Below are 21,772 nucleotides of genomic sequence, written 5' to 3'. Positions count from 1 at the left end.
CTCCCCGCTTCAGGATCCATGGACAAGATGAGCATGGGTGAAACTGCAGCTCCACAGACTCCTGCAGAGACCAGCCAGCTTGCACCAGATGTGCTGCTAGACTTGGGTGTCTGGATGTTCTCACACGTTGGAGAGCTTAAGACATCCCAAAAGCAGCCTGTGTTTTTAAACTCTTCCTCAAGGCAGTCACGTCTCCTGTACTGAATCCTGCCTTACAGGGCACTGTTTCCCTCCCTCTTCCCATACCATCCATGAGCAGGATGGGATTCTGAACAGCCAGAGCTATGTGCTAACCCCTACAAAAACCAGGGAATGACATGAACAAATAAATGCTTGTTTCTTGGGAAAAGATGCTGATCACTTGACTGCTCTTTGCAGAAAGCCCTACAAGGCATCCCACAGTCGATATTTCTTGGATCAACAACTATCTTCGAGCTGCTGTTATCACAGCTGCTGCTTTTAACTGCAGCAGGGGAAGGGAAGGGGTAAGTTGAGCAGAGACAGGCCCCCAGAGGCACAGCAAATACTACCTACCATTACTTTATATAAAAAGATTGATTGTCAGGCACTCACATCCCACTGCTCTTCATTTTAAGGGGTAAAAAAGCCCTGCAAAAGACAAGAATGGGTTTGCAGTCTCAGAACCCTCTCAAGGCTCTTTTAGATATCTTTTTCTTAACACATAACTCCTGGTGGCAATGGCTTCACAGGTCAGGCAATGCTGTAATGGATGGCCTGTGGCAAACGGTGGGTTTGGCTGGACAGGAATCAGTGAAGCCCTATAAAACAATTCAGCTGATAAGGCACGTGCAAGGCGAGTCAGCTCATTCCTCCCAAGCCACCACAGCTTGGCAGGGCCAGCAGGAATGAACTTTTTCCTCTTCCCTGGAGTCAGGAACAGCACATCTGTGTGTGGACAGGGAGTTGGAGGTAAAGGTGGGCCCCATGTCACTCCTCCAGAAGCAGCACAAAGCAGAGCTGAGTCCTTACGCTTCCAAAAGTGTCTGGCAGTGGATTGGAAACAAAGCAAAGTTGCTCCTCTCCCAGGCAGGAAAAAAGCCCCACTCCCAAAAGGCCAAGGGGAGAGTTCCACAAGGACATTTATTGTCCCAGGCTGCTCCCCTTGCTCAGGACTCAACCATGATGGTGGCTATTCCCCAGTCCAAGCAAGCTCCTGGCTGAGCCCCTTTTGCTTTAAGGCTGCTGGCAAAACATTCCCCTTGGGCCCCTCCCGGCCCACTGCTGCTGGCGGCTGGGGGTCAGCTTCACACGGCCTCCCAAGAGTTAAAGAAAACAAAAACCAGCCTCAAATTCAAGAGGGGAACAAGGCTGGTATGCAAAATATTGAGCTCAACACCAAATATGAAGCAAGTGTTTAGTTATTTGAGGCCACACGACTTAGGAGGCACCTTTAAGAAATTCTAAAAGCTTTTATTGTTGTCAGCAGCTCAGACCAGCAACATTTTTGACTCATTACTAGGTCAAATCATCTTAGATGCTGCATCCAAAGCCAGGGACCTCAGGGATAGTTTAGTCTGCTCAGATAAAAAAGCAGCTCAGGCAAGAGCAGGAGCACAGAAGCAAGGAGCAGTCAGAAGGAGAAATATCTATCCCCCTCCCAGAGTTAAATCCAAGAGCTCATCTCCCTGCCAGGAGGGTACCAAGTATTCCCAGTGCCTAAGCCAGAGCCAAGCTCCCTGTTCCTCCCAACAGCACCCATAACTCCACTCCCCTTCCTTACACAGAGTTAAGGGATGGCCAAACCGTTAACTGCTGGACAAATGGATTTATGAATAGCACGGGGAGAACATGGGAAGCAAGAACAACTCCCTTCCCCTCCTAGGCGTGCAGGGATGCCAGAAGAAAAGGGCTGATAGCAATCAATCAGTTAATCAGTTCAGAAAGAGAGGAAGGACTTCTTGGCTGTTGTTTCAGGGTAAGATAACCATCAGTGTCACCAGCAGAGGAGGGGGAGTTCCTGGCCCCATGCTGCTGCTGGCTGGCTGGCTGCAGGCTCAGGCAAATGTCTGCACAAGTTACTCAAGTCTGGGAGGTCCTTGGTTGTTTTTCTCCCCCCTTGCTTTCTTTTTTCCCCCCCTTTTCTCTCAACGGGGAGAGCAGACCCCTGTGGAAGGCATGCTCTCATTCTGTACATTAATGTGTCAGTTAAGCCATGAAGATCTGTGCCTCCCTGCCTGCCACCAAGCCACCAGTGACTCACTGCTGCAGCTATTGTCCCTGAGGGATGGACTGCAGGAAAGCATCTTGATCTTCCTGGATAAAAGCTGGCACCAGCTGCAGCTGCCCAGGGACACACAGCTCCCCACCAGGCCCCTGGCCCAGCCCTCCAGCAACATCAACCACAAGAGCAAGGAGCCAGGTCTCTGCTCCCAGGAACAGGGAATGCTGTCAGCAGAGCTATGCCACACTTGGCTCCCTTGCTCATTAAACTGGGAGGTCACAGGGAATACAAAAAGGCTCTCCCTGATTTTGCCTTTAATCCCCAAGAATCGGGGTGGCAGAAAAGGTCATTTTGTGGAAGGAAGGCTGGAAGCAACTTGACCAACAGAGCACTGGGCAGCAGCAGATGGGGAAGAGCAGGTGTGGGACTCATGCTGCCCCCCTTGCAGAAAATAATGCTCTACAGATAAAATCTCATGGAACTGCAGAACCTCCGGCCAGAGGAGGCTGCCACTGAGACCAAGTAAGGAGTTCCCCTGAGCAAATGCCCCCAGAGGCTCGGATGATGCTGGACACACTTCCACAGGCAGTAACACACGGGAGCAACGCTCTGTGTAGGGCTGGCCCCCTGAACGAGGGGCAGGATGGCAGAGGGGACAACGAGCAGGCACCACAAGGCGGTCCCTGCTTAGGTGCAGCCCACACACACAGAGCCAGCGTGCCCCAGCCCGAGCAGCTCCGAGCTCGCCCAGCACGGATGCCACAAGGGGTGGGAAGCACAGCGCCCACCTCCCGAACGCGCAGCACCAAATGTCCTGGTTTGCAGCGCTCACAGCTGCCAGAGCCACCCCTGTCACACGGCAAGGACACGCTTCCCGCGGCCCAGCCAGCCCCGCGCCTCCGGGCACGCCGGCGGGGAAGAGAGCGGAGCTGCTTACATTGGCAAGCGGCTGGAACTCGGCAGGAGCACGGAGGGAAAAGGATACAGTTGCATTCTTCTGGAAAGCGGGAAGTCAGCAAAATCTGACCACTCAGGAGGGGCAGCAGAGAGTGGGAACGAGCATTTGTCTTCAGGCAAAATGTTTGGCTAAAGGTCAGCACAAGCTCAGAGCACTCACAATTCCATGTATGCCAAGGACTGACATAAAAGACATTTTCCTCCATAGGTTTCCAAAAACCACGGACCTTTCTATTTGGAGGCAAAGTGACTAATGCTTCTAACAGCCCCTGATGTCACAAACTGCTAACCAGCAAAAGAAAAAAAAAAGCTGGACTTTGGGGATGATAAGGACCATATGTGCATTCCAGCAAGGCTTGTAAACTCGCTGAAGGGAAAAAAAAAAGAAAAAAGGAGAGAGGAAGGAAGGGGAAAGAAAAAAAAAAAAAGACATAATGTGACAAACAAGAATGAAGACCATCCAAAGGCAGAGCCCAATGAGAACCAGATGCTCTGTGCTTCTCTGGCCAATCTCTCTCCTGACAGGAGCACGACGTGCAACATTCCCTCTCTGCCTGCCTGTGCAGGGCCGAGGGAATCAAAAGGGAGCGGCTGCTCCTGCCAGCCCCCGTGCCGACCCACTGCTCTCCTCCCGCTTCAATGGCGGTGCCCCTGCCCTCGGGCTGCTGCAGTGCCACACACAGGGAAGGGCAAAGCTCCCCCTGGAGCATTCCCACCGCTCCCTCAGGCAGGCACAGCACAGGGAGCTGCAGGCTCCTTCCCGTGAGCCCTGAAACGCTGCACAGTGACACAACACACGAGTCAGGCTGTGACTCCAGGCCAGCTGACACCAGCCAGGACCAGAAAAGGCCCAGTTTTTGCTAGACTTGAGAACTTGCCACCTTAAGAGTTAAAAACAACTCCCATCAGAAGGACAGAAGCCAGCTGGGAGACAGCAGGAAGGCACATTGCTGTATGGCCATTAGAAACACTGCTCTCTCCCATTTCTTTGCCCTTTTCCAGCCCTTCTGGCTGCACAGTGCCACACCACCACGGACACAGTCCAGCCAGGCAGGAAAGAGAGAAAATCCAACAGTCATTTCATTCTGTATTTCACTGTCATGCTCTTAAAATAGCCTTGAAACAGCTGCACCACGGGCCATTAAGTCATTGGATCTATACTTTGCTCAAAGCTGGAGGCACAGACCAACATGGAACCTGCCACAGAGGGAAGGGTGACACATGAACTCAGCAAGATTCCAGTTACACCCACAGAGAGGAGGGAGCTCTCTGGGACACTGTCCCCAGGCACAAAAAGGCAGAATTAAGACAAACCTGGCAACAGAGCATGCGACCCCATTGCCAGATTTTCCTCCAACCTTCCACCAACTCCAGTCCAGTTAGGGTTGTGAGCACAACCAGAGCAGAGGAAGGATTTTGAGAAAGGAAAGCAGCCCAAAGGGCTTGCTTACAAAGTGTAACAAGGCAGCACTGTTCCAATACCTGACTCACATTAAGGGCCCCTGGGACACAAAAAGCAGCAGCTTTCCTCGAGGTGGCAAAGGCACAGCCCAGCAGAGCTGCCTCACAGTTCCTTAACCCCACATGCTCCTTCCTGAAAAGCTGCAGCCACATATCAAGGCCACGTTTTGTCAGCTCCCATTCAACAAGCTGCAGGACTGGAAGGTGCCCCAGCTCATGCTCGGGATAATGAATGATCCCTGGGACTCAGGAGCAGGATCCATGTTAACACTGTGCCCTGCTGGCCTGCTCAGGGGCAGGTGGGGGACACTGTGGCTGCCTGGCACATGGACACAGCTCCCAGGCAGGGCACCGGAGCTGTGCCTATCAATGCACACAGCTTCAGACCATTTATTTACCACTTCTCTTCATCCTGGACTAAAGAGCTCAGGATCTATCACAGTAGCTGTCCCCACACTTAAATCCTGAGCTAACACCGATGTACATACACACAAGGCTTATCCCATGCCCAGGTACCACAGCAGCAAGTATAAACCAGTCCTAACATCAAACTAATCATCACCCAGTTCCTTGACAAATCCCTACCAAGGCTTGCAGAGCCCAAAATAGTGCTAAATACACACAGGAGTTCCCCAGGGAAGCTTTACTGGTCCAGCATTACCAAGGAAGTGTCAATCCAGCACCAACTGGATTGAAAAGAGTTAGCTCAGACCACCTCTTCTTAAATTCACATGCAACACGTATGTGCATATATTGCACTAAGGTTGTTAAGTAAAAGACCAGAGAAAACATCTTGTGTTTAGCCAAGCCCAGTGTTATCATCCTCACTCGAGTGTGATACTGACCAAGTAACCAGAAAACAACAAAGCAAAAGAACCAGCTTTGAGTGAATTCATGGCACAGCCTAATATGCTGAGTGTTGAGTCACAGCCCCCACATCTGCTTTGAAAAGGGAAACAGAACACACTGAGTCCCTCATGGCACACAGAGCTCTTCCAAGGCGCCACAGAAATCCTTCAACATGAATAAGAAAAGGTCAGCAATCAATAAATATTGAAAATCACAAATACTGTTTGCCTTAGCACACAGTTTTTCATCTTCAGCAAGAAGGAAAGGGGAATTGAGTTAGATTGAATCTGCATGTGGAGGAAAAGGTGAAGGTTTACTCTATTTGGCCCACAGTTTTAGAATACTAGTCCATAGACTTGGAGCTCTCAACTACCTCAAAGCAATAAAGTTCCCCACTTGCCTTCAGCAAGTCCTGGTTTTCCTGCCCTAAACAGGGAAAGCCAACACTAAAATTTTTATGAATAGGAGCAATTCTATATTTCAACTGAATTACTTCCTTCCCTCCACCGCACTAACTCCAAATTTTTGTGGTTACCTTGAAAGACCATGTTTTGTCTTTCCAAAAAACCTCCTTGGCTAGAGCTTCTCCGGAGAAAAGGCCATCTGATCTAGGCCTGCAGCACAGCCACAACACTGGGATTGTTAGGAGATGGGACCAGAAGGTCACCCTACATCAGGTTTTTTATCCTCCTTGTGTTTTGCTGCACTGATAACTGCTACAGAAGCTTCACATTTCTGGAGTCGATAGACACTGCAGGACAAAACAGATTTCCCACATGCCGCCCACAGCCAGGAATGTTCCCACAGCCCTCTCCATATCCATCACTTGCTAAGGGGCAGGACCACAAAGAGGTGTCATGGCCACTACAATCCTGGTGATGCTCCAAGCCATACAGAGTCCCCGGACAGGACACCAGCAATTGCCCAACATACACTCCAAAGTGTCTGAACTCCATAAATGCATAGCTAAGCAAACATTCACAGCACCAGAAGAAAGGATTAACTCTCTACTCACAAGGAATCCAAAGATTAGCTTGACAGCTCCAGTTTTTGAGCTGGAGCAGAGATAAACCTTTCATTCCAGAGATTTAAATCAAGTCCCGGAAGTATCAGGAGTCCCACGCTGCCCCACGCCTATGTTCTGGAGTTTATCTTGCTCCTGCCCACCCCCAAGAGCTAAAGCTTTCCTTCCATTCCAGCTGCTGGTGACAAAGTAACCCAGTGTGAAGGACGTGGCAGAACAAGTCCCCAGCACAGGCCACCAAGGTCTCTGTGTGACGCAGCACAGCCCAACTCCTTCCAGCAGCTGACCATTGATGTCCCTTCCAGAACACATCCCCAGCCTCCCCTGCAAACACCAGCAAGGAAATCCAAAGTCCATGGCAGCCTCCAAAGGCAGCTCAGGCAGCACCATCACACTACAAGAAAAGGATTTTTCCACAGCAGATGAGCCTGGGAACTCCACAGAGTGGGGAAGAATCTTCCCCTCAATCACAAGCAATACCACCCAACACCAGGCTTATGTGACAAGGTTCTTTTGCAGGGTCCTCTTTTCCAAACACATCTATAACTGGGACAGCAATTCCTGGGGAAGAAAATAAAAAATGTCATTGGTGCAGGCGGGATTTTATTGTAAAGGCAGCGAGGCCACAGCTGGGTGGATGCAGCAGCCTCCTGAGCTGTGTGAGCACAGCTTCCACCCCAGGGCTGGATGCTGGCAAGGGCAGCGTGCACAGTGCTGGCAAACAGCAGTGTCACAGCATCAGGCATTTCAAACAGGTTTAGAGCAGATTTATTAGTGTAATCCTAATAATGCAAATAAAGACAGATGCAAAACTGGCATAAGCTGCTGCATATGGAAAAACCTCCCCACATGCCCCTTCACCTATGGCTGTTACTAAAGCACAAGCCTGTACAGCCACCCTTCTCCTCCTTCCTCCCTCACTGCAAGGGCTTTGGGGGCTCCAGTGACACCCCCAAGTCCCCTCATGTCAGCAGGTTCAGATGCTTCCAGCCCCTGAACCTTCAGCCAACTGGTAGTTTCCATAAGCTTAGCTTTTGTTGGTGAACAATTTTCCTTTCTGCCCTAGGAAAAGGGACACACATAGCCCAAACCAAAAAAAAAAAAAAACAACCAACAAAAAACCCCAACAATGAGAACAGTGTCTAATGTACAGCACAAGGAAATAAAGAGAAAAATATTTTCCTTTTGGCTGTTGCTAAGTTTTATTAACCCTAACTATTGTTTGAACATCTACACGTAGAAAACAACAATTCCTAAAGGAAAGTACTCACCATCTTTCCACACACAAACCTACGTTAGTGGCTACGTTCCAGATGCTAATTAAACAAATTTCTAACAATAAAATCCTCTTTGGACTTACACACAATTCCAAGGACTTGATCCAAAACCTACTATCAACTCTGTGTTTGGTGCATTCCCCCCACATCAGTCCCAGAGGCAGACTTGCCCTAGCTGCTACTCCTTCCCAAGTTCTTCATCCCAACACAGTGTCTGGCAGAGCTGTATGCTCAGAGAGCTCCTGGTATGTGTCAAATCTGCAGAACATTTGAGGATTATGCTGCATTTCAACCTATCCACTGGAACAATGGGCATTTGTAACAAGAGAGGCAGCAAGCAGTCCTTTACACACACAGCAGAAGGAGAACTTGGCTAGGATGTGTGAGAGAAGATGGTTTTGTGGCTGGCAAAGGAGTAAGCTCCACAAGGGGACCAAGTTATCCAGCAGGCAGGCAGCTGCTCAGAGGCAAGCACTGCTCTATTGTGGGACTGGGTCTAGAGGCATAAAACACAAAGGAATTCTATATAACACAGATCAAGCACAGCAAATCTCCTTGGAGCCATCTGGAATTATTTAAAATCCACCAAGATCCTCACAGGTAAGTGGTGCACATCAACTTGTGCAGAGTGAAGGTTTGCCAAGGCATAGCTATCTTTTAAGGCTCCCCTCAGCTGTGAGGATACACTCTGATATTAAAGCCAGAACTCAGAGACGTTTTCAGCCCTGCCACACAATGGATGGATGAGCAGAGAGCAAATAAACCACAACTGGTGGGAGGCAGGCACGGATCCTGCCCTGTGCACTGTCCAAGGCTTCCCATCCGCATTCCAAGGCTCCCAAACACCTTTGTGAGCCGGATCTTTGGCTTTGGGTACCTCAGTCATCCTCAGGCCGTCCCAGTGTCGCGACAGTTTAATTAAAAGCAGGAGCCTGCAAAGCTGGAAAGAGGCCTGCAGTGCTGCTGGGCTCACATCCGCCTCTGGAGCCTGGTGCCAAGGGAAGGCACCCAACACCAGCTCCCAAGCCAGGGGACAGGTCTGGAGTGGGACCCAGCTGCCCTGGAGCTGCAAGATCAAGTAACCTTGCACCTGCCCAGACAGCCCAATTACCTGGAATGAGGAAATTGTCCTCCCAACAAAGATGCTGCTAAGGCTGCTTGGGAAAAGCCTGCAGCCAAAACCATCTCCCTGTGCTGCTCCCCACTTGTCATTTGGTACATGCAGCAGACTCAGACTTAATGCATTTCTGGTACTTTGGAGCATCCTGCTGAGAGCCCAGCTCTGCACAGGGGCCAGGCTTTAGGAGCTAAGTGGGACACTTCCAAACATCACCCTGCACTAATCCAATGTTATTTTTCCCACAGCAGCCCGCCGCTCACAAGACTGTTGGCAGAGGTTTGCAAACCACTGGCACTCACCCACATTCTCTGGAATCGTGTCCTTCCAAATTCATAAATTATTCCGTATGCAAGCTGCTGCAACGTCCATTAGCTGTGGGAGCTGCTAGAAGGTTCAACTGGAGCCAGCACCCACCCCCACAGATTAATTAATGCTGGCCTCCACATTCTGCTTCGACTGTCCACCCCAGTCATGTTTGCACTGCAAAGGGAAAGCAGAAGCAGTCGGGTTCAGACTTAATTTTAATTTCTGCCCTCCTGTCAAGGCTTGTGCTTTAGCAACCCATGCCACTGCTTGTAACAGAGCAGTGTTAAATGAAGCCCACACTTGCAGTGTTCTTCTCCCTTACACCCCAAAAGCCAACAGACAAAATTCCCTGGAGTACTATGCTTCTAGAAAGTCCAGTTGCTCGGATTTCTCCAGAACAGCCAAGCTAAACATAACCCAAGCTCTTGCAACCTTATGAGTGCAGATGATACATATTGCACTGCTCTTGGTCAAAATTCATAGCTCAAGGACAGCTTCTGGAAAAGAACATTTTGCAAGGCTGTTTCTCTGAATAACAGCAATAAGCAAGAGGATTTGCCATTAGCTCGCACCTCCCAGAGTTACTTTACGCTGTCGCTTTTTGTGCTCGCAGTACTCAGATTTCTCATCCCTTTTTCCTCCTCAACTCCTCTCTTTCCCTGGAAGCACCAGGACAGGCAGTGAGGTATCCCTCCACCAGCAAAGCCCTTGGCTGTTGGGCCTGGCCAAGCCCTGTGCCAGCACACAGCAGCTGAGAAGGGCTGTGACAGATGAGCAGGCTCCGCTGTGCCGGCCTCAGCTCCTGCAGCAGCCCAGCTCTAAAGACCTGACAGAGCAGGTAAATCCTGCTGCACATTCATGGAGCCAAACCTAAGGATTCAGGAAGACAAACACACCCCAAGGCAAATGACGGCTGCTCCAAGCAAGCACTTCCAGCAGAGGTCTAGGGAAGATTAGTTCACATGAAGGAGCTCCTTGCTCTGACATGCTCTGTAACTCCAAGTGCTGCAGACCCGCCTAAGCCAAAACTGGGGCACAATTCCCATGTGCAGTGCACGTTTCTGCCCTTGGCTCCAGCGAGTTAATGAGATACCAAAGCGAGGGATCTGCTGCTGCACATCCTTTATTAAGATTGCAGCCTCCACCTCCACGTTGCTCAAAGCAGGAGGTGATGCACGAAGCCACAAGCAGCCCTGCCTGGGTTGCTCATACCCCAGAGCAGATGGGGTCTGACAGATAACTACCTGCTGAGGAACTCGGGAAGCCTTCAAAGAGGAAGGCTAATGCCTGGCTCTTCCTCCCACAGCTGTCCAGGAGAAGGAGCTGAGTCTGTACACGCAGCATCAGGGCTCCCATGTCACACATCAGCACTTGGCCAGCAGCACATGCTGACCCCAGGAGAGTCAGTGCAGGCTGGAACAGCCCTTCCTCAGGTGCTTGATGTCTTAATTCACATTTTCTGAGGTCACTCGGTAGCCCCTGAGGGTGCCAACTAGAGCATAAACCTCGAGAGCAGGCTTGCACTACCTTCCTACTCACACAGTACCCAGGAGGATGGCACACATCCAGCCATTTCCATCCCCCTTCCTTCCACCCAGCACCACTGAACCCTACACGCTGGGCCACTCTCCTCTGCAAGGCACAGCACCAAATCGGGAATACGAGGCTCCAGCCCTGAGCATCTTCCAATTGCCAAGATGTTTCAGCACACGCAGCTCAGAAAAAGATACATTTACCAAGTGTGGATACTGACAACATCCACACACCCTTCCCCTGGGACTCCTTCGTGTGGATTTTACACAGGGACCAACCACCTACTTCATGCCAGAAACATTTTCTAGCCCGTGTGAACTTTATAGCTCCCTTCAAACTGAAACCAGGACAGCACATAAACTGTATCACAGCTAGCCTGCATTTATACTTCTGGCTTTCTGGCTCAACCCACTGGAAGAAATCATCAGGTTACTTGGTTAGGCTATGAAAATCCTGCTTTTCTCAGGTTATATCAAAATGCTGTAAAGCATATCCCATTGGAAGAAAAATAAAGCTTTCCCGAGCTCCATGCCTGGCAAAGCCAAACTTAGAGGAAAGGTAGTGTGTTCAGTAACAGATAGGAGTCACATAGCAACCCACAATTTCAAATAATGTTTTGTTTAAGCAACAAAACACCTCTGGCTTTTTGTTTAAATGGTTCTGGCCTACACCAGAGAAATTAAGTATCACTAAGGAATGCACTACGTGAAAATTGCCCTCAATTGCACTCAGGCAAACCCAGAGAAACAGGGTCAGAGTTACTCACACTGCTCACCTTTAAACCCTTCCTCCTTATTGTTACATCTCCTTGAAAACACAACTTGCATATTACCCTATTTGAATAGCTATTTTCTTGAAGGCAGTTTTAATTAAAAGCATTAATCTGGTAATGCCTCTGTGCCACGAGAGTTCACTCGATTTGGTGCAACAGGGCGAGGTCTGCAGAGGTGACTACGGTGTGCTATTAATTCTCTGATCACACCTTGGCACCTCACTAACCAAGGAAGGGAATTATCTCCTGCTTTACACATGCACAAAACAAAGGCACACCAAGACAAAGGCTTTTGCCCAAGACCACACACCAAATCAGAGGCCGAAACACTTGCAGCATTGTCAGCCACACAAACCCTAATCCTAAATGGCTCTGCTAATTACTGCTCTAATAATTAATAACTGCTCAACTGCAAATGCTGAATAGCAGGAGTGCTTTCCAGCTGAATGAATATTCAGCTACCTGGAAACACACAACCCAAGGTCCCCTGACAGCCCTAGTCAATCACATATCAACAACGCACGTGAATCGTTCCAATTGTTCAGTGACCATCAACTGTGCGTCCCAGAAGGGGAGGCAGTGCTCTGAAAAGTTGTTTATTCTCTTACTTTCAGCCAGGTGCTTTCTAAGTCAGACCATCAGGAGAGTCTACTATAGCTTTGCTGAAGAGCTGCCCCACAGTCCAAGTCCACACTTCTTCCATGAAGGCTCTCCCCAACACGGACATCTCTCCGATCTGGTGCCACTTTCTGCCTCCACTCGACACCAGGGACTTGTGCTACAAGCACCAAACCCCCTCCTCTCCCAGAAGACTGAACCAGACCTGCAAGAAAGGCAGGAGCATCTAAGGGCTCACTTAAAGATGCAAAGATTTAAGGGAGCAGGGGGAGAAAAGAACTGATATAAATTAGGTCAAGTGCTCCTGAAAAATGCCAGTTCCTTTATATATCAGCGACTCTGATATCTTTTAATCTCAGCTTGCCACTGTCAGATATTAGCTGAAATTCCCTGCTTTTGCTCCGGCTGCCATATTAAAGTGCCATGTATTTAATATTAATGAGGCAGATGAAACAGAATGAGACTAGGCTGGCACTTCCTGTGATAAAAGACAGCTTGTGGCAGAAAAGCATTCATTTAAAAGCACTAGGGATTTCTCTTGGCTTGGAAATTACATACAAGATACAGGAAAACAACAAAACCCTTTTCAAATGTAATTAAAAATCTTGATCTTCTGATTCTATAGGTTAACAAAGGCATAATGGTTGACTGGTTGTTTCTTCTGCTAAGATAATCACAGTGGCAGGGAGTTGAGTTACCTGGCCAGAATTATGGGATGCTTTAGCTGAACTGCTGAATCAAGATTTGAAAGATTACTTCCCCCCCCCTCCCAGAGTCCATACCCTTGTGCTTACACTCAGGCAAAAAACTTCAGGGCTCAGAGCTCTGCCCAAAAATGCAAAGGTATAACGAGGCCTGCCATAGGCCAACCCAGACATGAGGCAGATCTGAAGGAGGAAAAAGCAGCAGCCAATGGATGTGGTGATGAAGTGGTACGATGTGTCACCAGACGAGATCACAAAATCCCTGCTCCTCTTGGGGCCTTGACATGAAGATTTGAGGACTGTGCATATGTTCAGTCCCAGATGGCAGCGTTAAGCCTTATAATCACTCCCAGCACTTACAGGGAGCAATACCTGCTCACAGTATGACAACCTCATCTTTTCTCTGCAAACCTCAGAATAAATTAGTACTGCTCCCAATTATTTATTTCCACACTTCCTGACAATACCAGCCTTGACACTTCAAACTAGGAACAAAACAACAACAAAGATTAAAATAACATCAGCCATGCTGTGGCTGTGTTAAGAAATGTCATCATACTAACTAAAACTAAAGGAGACAACAGAGAAAAAAAAATCTTTAATCACAGATGAAGCAAGAAAAGGAAAATCCAACTACATGTATGCACAATCTCTTTACTGGCAACCCTGTACATTTCCTAGACACATCCAGGCGATATGGGGAAATCCATGTTCCTGCAGGGAGATGCCAGGAATGAGTGTCAGCCATAACCTGGTACCTTCACCTTTCCAGGAGGCAAGTTTCTCATTTCCAAGTTAGTCTGTTGCCTGCCAAATTTTGTCCTAGAAAAATTAAGCCAGGACCATCAGCCTGGCATTGTTCATTCACCTGAAAGCTGCCAAAAGCTCGCGACTGACTCAGATCAGAGGAGAAGGGTTTGCACAGGGACTGAAGGGAGATGATTTGAGTGCATCCAAAGGCAAAGGCTTGTCTGTGCCTACAGCAGAAACCCCTGTCTGGAAGGCCAAAAGCAGCCCTGCAATTCCACCTCTACTGCAGGTCACACTACCGTACTCCCTGTGAAACCCTCTTCGTGCTGCCCTGCGGAGCCACAAGCTCACAGGGTCACCAAACAAACCATCTCCCCAGCTTGAGCCTTTCACTTTCTCTACAGACAAAAACAGAGCTGCCACCACCAGACTGCCAGAATCTTAATTCAAGCCAAGTTCACGTGCTTACACAAAGCACTCTGCACACTTGGTGCATTCAACACATCTGGTAAATAAGTTCTGTTGAGCCTTTTGCTTACAGGACACTGTAATTGACTTTGCACCCAGCAAAGCCACCCAGGGAACTACCTTCAGATCCACTGACAGCCCTGAACAGCCCAGAAAGACATTTAAAAACATCCCGCCAAGGAGTCAAAACAGTGCCTCACTTCCACACCCATCACGTGAGAGAGGTTAATGTAATTCCTGAATGAAAGTCATGAGAGGCATGCAGATTTCCAGGAACAATTTCTATTAGAACTACTGCTGTGCACAGGAATCAGCTCTCAGGAGCCGCCGGCAAAGCGGGGGCAGCAACCGTGGCAAAACCAAAGTGTTTTAAAACCAAAGTGTTTTAAAACCAAAGTGTTTTTCTATTAGCTTCTGCCAAGTATTCATGAGCAGATCTGGTAAAGAAATAACCCATAATTACAGTACTTCAATAACATATTTACAGCAGCTAGATCCCATCTGAAAATAAACCCAGAAATAGAAAATCCAATTAGACAATAGAAATACCTAAAGAAGCTGTAAGCTCAGAAGGAAGAAAGCACCAACTCCCCAAAACAGCAGCAGTCTGCTTTTTGACAGCACCTTATGTGGGATGCTACTACAGAAAACAAAACCTTAAGCCTGCAAGAAAAGATGCAGCTTCTTCCTATTTGCAGACACTTCAAGAGCTCTAATTGCAAATCCAGATCCTAACCCTGTGTCACCAAAAACACAGGCACAGCCTGTGTCTTTAAGTAACGAGTTCCAAAAATAGCTCAAAACTCATAAATCACAGAGCTCAGCAAAATAACTGTACTAGCAGGCAAAGGCAGTATTGGCCTTTGGACTACAGCTTGTGCCAGCAGAGTACCACTTAGATGGGATGAGCAGAGCACTTCAGAGATGGAGAAAGTTTCTAGAAAGGCTGGGACCTGCTAAAGGAAAACCACAGGGAGCTGTTCTTCCTTCTTGTGACTCTTCCTTCAGCACCTTGTGCACGGCCAGCTGGACCTTGCCTACACTCCCGTTCATCACACCTGCCCAAGCTGTGGACAACAATAGTTCTGGCAACAAAGTTCTGGCCCACAGGTGTCTAAACCAGGCACCAGGGTGCAGAGGATGGGGAAATGCATCCAGATTGGAGGAAGTAGCCAAGAAGGGGCATCTCTTACTCCCACTGCATAGAACACAAACAAGGACTCTGTGGAACAAGAACAACATTTGGGGTAAATTTCCATTGAGGCTGCTGTGAGTTAAGAGAGAGCCCAAAGTGGGTTCTGTGTCTCTGCTCCAGCAGCAGCACTGAACTGTCCCTGTGCCGTGGTGTTTGTCTGAACCATTATTCCGCATCGCTTCCTCCAGCGGGCTGGAGAGCTGCTCACAGAGCTGGAAGTGAAGGCAGCTACACAGTGTACCTAAAAAAGGCTTAGAGTACTATTGAGAGGCTTTTCTTTTTTATTTTTACATCACCTGGTCACATCCAACTGCTCTACGCTGAAGCTGCTACAGAATCTTTCCCTGAAAGAGCCCCTGCAGCTCACAGGACTGAAGCCCAGAGCCAAATCACACCAAGGGCAAGGCTGGATGAAGCTGCAGCATCTGCCAAGCCAAGAGAAGACCCTGTGCCCTTGGCATCTCTCCTGCCAAGCAAGCACTGAGCAGCGTCACACCCGTGCTCCCAGAATTACCTCAAATTGCCACAGGGCTGCTGCAGGGGTGGGAAGGGGATACATAAAACATGCCTCAGCTGTGCGTAAATATTTTATTCCTCAGATTCATGCTTAGTCAATCCTCATCATTATTTTAGGGGCCTTACTCAGGCACTAAAATTGCTTCCCCATCATCTCACCTACACAAAGCAAGGACTTTGCAAGTATCTCAAGTATCTGACTCCAGCTCAGCTCATTCACACTGCAAAAGCTAGAGGTCCTGAGTGTGTGGTGGGCACACACACAACCTGGCCCGTGACCAAGGCTGTGCTGAAATAAAAGCAAGGAGGAGGCAGGTTCCCACCACTGTTAGCATCAACAGGAGCAGCAAGAATTGTCTGAAAGAATTTCCTACTGCAAACAGACAGCGAGGTGAATAAAGGAAACAAAAAGGTCACAAACTAAAATACAGTCCTGTGTGCAACACCCAGGGCTTCCTTGGTGCAGACAGCTGAGCCAGGCCAGGCCCAACACTCCCACTCAGCAGCAGCAGGCCAGGAAGGCAAACCCTGTGCCCTGGCCACCTCAGCAATCCAAGCAGTGCCTCCCACACCCACAGCATCACCGTATTCAGTGAGAGCAGTCCGCAGCCCCACAAGGCAGAAGCATGGGGTACTCCCTTCCCTGCTGCCCATCTCTTGTCCCAGGCCAGCGCTGGCCCTGTGGCACTCAGCAGCACACACAGATGTGGCTCTCCAAAGGTGCTGCCCCCAGCTCTTGCTGAGCTCAGTGAGTGTCAGCAAATCTGCTGCTAAAAGACAAAGCGCAGAGGCTTCAGCCCCGCACTACCTTCGCATCTCCCTCGCCTTCCTCCCCTCCATGGAAACCAGCAGTCTCTCATTATCAAGTATTTTTAAAACAGATTGAAGAGTAAGAATACATTGTGCTGTTTTAATCTCTCAGATAACATTTTCTACGGTTCCCATGCAAAATCTGCACTCCAGCCTCATTTTCCCTTCAGTTTTTGTTAGGCTTAGAAAGAGGGGGTACATTAATAAACGAACATGAGTCTCACTCCTGTAACGCAACCAAGCTCTGGTTCTGTACTCATTTAGGATAAACACAAAGGGAAGGGTAGGTAGGCCAGGGCCCTCTTCCATACTCAGATCTACCAACAAACCATCCAACACTGGTCAAGACACTGGGAATTAATCCAAGAGGAAGAAAAGTGTCCCCTAGCCAGCACATCTCAACAGCTTCCAGACTGGAAGTGGCTTATCTCACACTGAGCCCAGATGACCACAGCATCCTCTAAGCCTGGTTCATGTTTAAGCACAGATATGGATTTCATCAGCTGAGAGCTCCCACAGCAGCTCCCAGCACCCATCCTGCCAAAACTTTGCTTATGCATGCCTCTACATTTGCATGCCAGGATCAGTCTCCATTAAGTCAAATGAAATTACAGGCAGCACATTACACATGTGCCATCACATCTGTGGGATCAGGGCCTTAAAGGGAAAGCCTCCCATCCGACCAAAACACGCCCTGCTCGGCTACAATTAAACACAGACACTTCAGAGCAGTTTGCTCAAGTTATTTTTCTATGCATACTTTTACAATTAACATAATGTCATATCCTGCCAGGACGTAAAAGGTTGTGACTCAGGAATGTTATCATCATTTTAACTCCAAGTGACTTGCTTTTGGTTTCATTCCTTTCCTTTTTCTTTCCCCCCCCTTCCTTTAATTCTCCCTCCAACAAGATGCATGCCACTCGCAGCTCCACTTAATCATGTTTTGTAACAAAGTTGGAAAGGCAAACCTTCACCAGTCTTGCCTTGCTCTAACGTATAATTAACTCTTCCTTCCAACTCCCAGCAGCACAACAGCAGCATGCAAAGTGGGAGCATGGAGGATTAGATAAGGAGGTACATAAGAGAGAACATGCCCAACACCTCCTGAGTGTCAGGCCACCATCCTTTCTTCTCTTATCAGCCCAAGATAAAACAACTCCCTTGTCCAAAAAGCACGGACTCGGCAGGATGTAGGGCCTGCCCCGCAGCTGCTTCCGAGGAAGCTGAGTATCCTCCGCCCTCCCTCTCCCACATGCTTCTCTCATGCTGACGGATGCTTCATCCCCCAGTCAGTCCCACGGGGCTGGACTCAGCAGCCCACAGACAAGAATTTGGTTTAACTGGTGCAAAACCCTCTGTGGATTCGGTTCTGGGATGGCCATGGGCTTGGAATCACCAAAATAACCCAAGAGGCTCAGCAGCAGCACCAGTTTAACATAATTTTTAAAAAAAGCACCAAACATATTCACAAGAACAAACAGCAATCATATCTTGCAATAAGCCACGTTCCTGAGCCTCTTCATGCTGCAAAGCTACTGCTCCACACAAAGCCAAAAGGCTCTGCTTGGCAATACCCTTCAGCTTGCCCTAAAAAATCATCTGAAGGCACACCTTCAATGCATATTCTTACACTGAAAGCCAAACTTCAATTTCCAAGCATGCTTTAGACCTTAAGATCAAGGAAACATTTCAGAAGAAGCCTTACAAATGGCTGGTATAATTTATAGGTATTCTGTTAAGAAGCACCAGCTCTCATTTTGCTTAATAGCATAACTTCCCCACCTCCAGTAACACCATTAACCCCATCTCCATACATTCGCTTTTCCACATCAGAGGAACCATACAGCCCCGCAGACCCACAAGCACTTAATAAACCCTAAAAGAAACTTGTCTCATCCTGGTCACATCTTGAACGCAGACCATTTTCTTATTTTGAGAGGGAGTCACATGCAAGTCCTCCACTCATGGGCAACTTCTATGTTACTCCCAAGCACTGAAAAAGTTACCGGGAAGTCGGTCAAGTCTCTCCCTCCCCTGGCCGACAATGCACAAAAGCGCATTCAGTCTGGTCACGGTGGAGTTTCATTCACGTTTCTGCAAGCTGGACGCCAGAGAGATTTCCTTTTCTTTCTCGGCATACTTCGTTGTTGTGGGTTTGGGGGCTTTTTCACTTTCTCCCCGTCAGGGGGAAATCTTTTGTCTTTCTCAAAACGAACTTAAAAACCCTCTCGGCCACCACACCCCCAGAAAAACGGTCACGCTGGAAAACGCAGGACACGCGTGCCCCAGAACCCTTCCATGCCGGGACCGCCGCGCCGCGCCCGCCGCAGCCTCCCGGGGAGCGCGGGCCCGTCCCGCCCGCCGGCCGCCCACCCGCACGGGGCACAGCCCTTCCCGCTCTCCGCTTTCCCATCCGCGGGCAGCGGCGGGGCAGAAACACCCGGGGGAAGGCGCCAACACCTCAGCGGCGGCGGACGCAGCCCAGGACCATCCCCGCCGTTCCCCCGTGCCCGCGGGGCTCCGGGAGCAGCTGCCCGCCGCCGCCGCCGCCACGGCCCCGCCGCAATCACGAGCCGTGGCCCCAAAACGGGGCCAAAAAAAGTTTTGCGCGGGCTCCCCCCGGCCCCGGACAGGGGCACAGGCGGCGAGCCCACCGTGCCCCCCGGCACCGCACCCCCGCAGCCCCCCGCGAGCACCGCTCCCCTACAGCCCCCGGCACGGCATCCCCAGCGCTGCGCCCCTGCAACCCCCGGCAGATCCCGCCGCCGCGCTCCGGCGATCCGCGCCCGGGCGATCCGGCCTCGGCCCCGCGCCGCCCCCCGGCCCCGCGCACCGCCGGTCTGCCCACGGCCACGGCCATCGCGGTGCGGTGTCTGCGCTGCGCTGCCGCCCGCCGCCTCTGCGCTGCCTGCTAGCACTGCAACATGGCCACCCGGCGGGGAGGGCCCATGCGCAATGCAAAGGGGCCGGGCGGCGAGGCGGGACCCCCCCGGCCCTCCCCCGGGGCCGCCGGGCAGCGCGGGCAGGCGGCCGGCGCCGCTCCGCCACTCGGGGAGCCCCGAAAGGCGGCGGGAGTCCCGGGGGGCGGCAGTCAGTGCCCAGCGGTAACCCCCCGCTAATCTCTCTCCTGCCCACGCCCAGCCGCGGTACCCGTCCCCTTAACCCCGAAGGGTCTCTCTCGCCCACCCTGGCAGTGCCACAGATGAACATACTGACACATCTGCTCCAGAGACCTTTGCAAAGAGACAGCCAAGCAAGCGCTCAGCAAGAAGGAGCGCAGGGATTCAGCAGAGAGGTATTTCTAACAAGGAGGCACACTGGAGCCCTTAACTGCCTTGTATAACAACACAGAGGACAAAACATGCTACCTCATTCCTCTTGTTTCTCTGAGCACTTCTGTCAAATACACAAACATAGTTTCTAAACAAACTTGGTATACCAAACAGCAGCCACGGTGGCCACTTGCTCTCCCATGTCACAGCATGTCACAGGTGAGACAGCCACAATACAGAGTGTCACCACACCACTTGAGAAGGTTTCAAGCATCTGCCCTTCTTGTTCTTTAGCCTAACCTTTCACACCCCCATGGGTCATGCATCACACCTGTGTGCCCTCTGCTCCCTCTGGTGATTGGCCAGCGCCCCTGGACACTCCATGGCTGTTCCTTCAGCAATGTTCACCTGCTGCTCACAGCTAGAGCCCACTGGGGATGAGGCTCGGCAGCCCCACTCCCAACCACCACAAACTGTGTGCCCACACTCCCACTCCCCTAAATGACTTCTAGGGCTGAAAAGAAGCATAGCTGGCTCCTTGCCACTCCAGCTGACAAACATTTATCCTGGTGTTGAGCATGATATCCCTTTACCTAAAAAGTGGCGACTCTTAGGGCTAAGCTAAACATGCCTGCTTGCAAATCTATGGCCAAGGTAGGGATGAAGAAAAGGCCCTGCACTGCTTTGTGAGACATAAATCCCCAAAGGGCTACAGAAGACAAGAGACCCTATTTGCTGCACACTTGAAGGACACACTGAATTATGGACACACCAGAGCTACCCCCATATAAGAACATCCACAGAATCAAAAGAAAAAAGCCAGCAAAATAAAAACTGAAAGCACAAGTAAATGACCCAAGGTAGTGATAACCAAATAGACCTTTGCAGTGCACTTACCATTTGTAGTCCCTTCAACGTCAGGCTCGTACCTTTCCCTCCAAAAAAAGCGGTTTCTGTATGGCTATATAGTAACACATGGCTGTTTGAAGAGGCTACAGTGTCCAGGTATCTCCTCCCTGCAGCTTTTATGATTGTGTTTTGAAGAACTCAGGAGCTGATCTTGGAGAGTTGTCACCCACACCAGCTCCTGCACCCCCAGCCTGAACCAGAACCAATGGAAGTGCACTACCAGACCCTCCTCCCCCCAGCAGCTGAGGATCTGCACCTCGGCAGTGCCCTCAGCCGGGTACAGGTGCAGCCCCCACCAGCAAAGCTGCTGCACCAACAGACATGCAAAGGTGTCTATCAAGAGCATTTGGCAAACATAGCTGGTGCAGTGCTTTCATCACTCTAACATGTCAGGCGTTAATGCCAAGATCCGAGGGAGGCTTCAGCATTAGACTCATTATTGCTCTTGTAGCAAATTCCTCCTGCACTCACAGCTCCAGTGAGGAGGTGCTGAGCCAGCCTGCACCGGGAAAGGCACCCGGACCAGTGCAGCCTCTAGTGGAAACCTGGCGATCCTATCTGAAGGGCTGCCCTCGTGGTACCTGTGGGTGAGGCACCCAAAGCTTCCCCTCGTCCGGATTAGAGATGCATAATACTCCCACATCAGCATAACTCAACCAACATGAAAATCTCCAGTGCTCACAAAACCTTGATGTGACTCACCGTGTCCTTCCTTGGCCTGGAGCTGGGAAAGCTGTGGCCGCATTTCCTCCATGATACTCACGCACAGACACCTTCCTGGGTACGGCCATCCATGCTGAAAGAGCAGGGAGAGAAAAACATCAGCACAAAGAAACATTTTGCCACCTTCCCCGAGCTCAGCTAGTGCAGCTCTTTGCAACTGTTAGTGTTCGGTACCTTGCTCCTCAAAATTTCATACCCATTGCTAACAAATCAATGCCTTTTCATTCCAGAAACCCCATGGAAACTGTTTCAATGTTTCTGAAGGGAATTGCCAGCCCTTCATTCCAGAGACCACACAGGAATTGTTTCAACGTTCCCAAAGA

General features: G+C 50.0%; 1 protein-coding gene across 5 annotated transcripts in view; it reads right to left on the bottom strand.

The window, feature by feature from the left end:
* SEPTIN11 (septin 11) overlaps nucleotides 1-21,507 on the bottom strand; it is a 45,166-nt gene extending 23,659 nt beyond the window's left edge. For 2 of the 5 annotated variants that reach the window (XM_063157131.1, XM_063157130.1), the window contains exon 1: nucleotides 18,552-18,620. In XM_063157131.1, the coding sequence (XP_063013201.1) occupies nucleotides 18,552-18,605 (54 nt within the window). In that variant the 5' untranslated portion in view covers nucleotides 18,606-18,620. Of the gene's footprint in view, nucleotides 1-9,169; nucleotides 9,191-18,551; nucleotides 18,621-19,378; nucleotides 19,478-21,428 lie in introns of those variants that run through there. The other 3 variants (XM_063157135.1, XM_063157132.1, XM_063157134.1) reach the window with 3 other exon arrangements.
* Nucleotides 21,508-21,772: the final 265 nt, after the last annotated feature.

Source organism: Melospiza melodia, chromosome 5 (assembly GCF_035770615.1).
Source record: "Melospiza melodia melodia isolate bMelMel2 chromosome 5, bMelMel2.pri, whole genome shotgun sequence".
NCBI lineage: Eukaryota > Metazoa > Chordata > Aves > Passeriformes > Passerellidae > Melospiza > Melospiza melodia.
The sequence above is the reverse complement of the archived record's forward strand: the minus strand, read 5'-3'. Positions and strand labels throughout refer to the sequence as shown.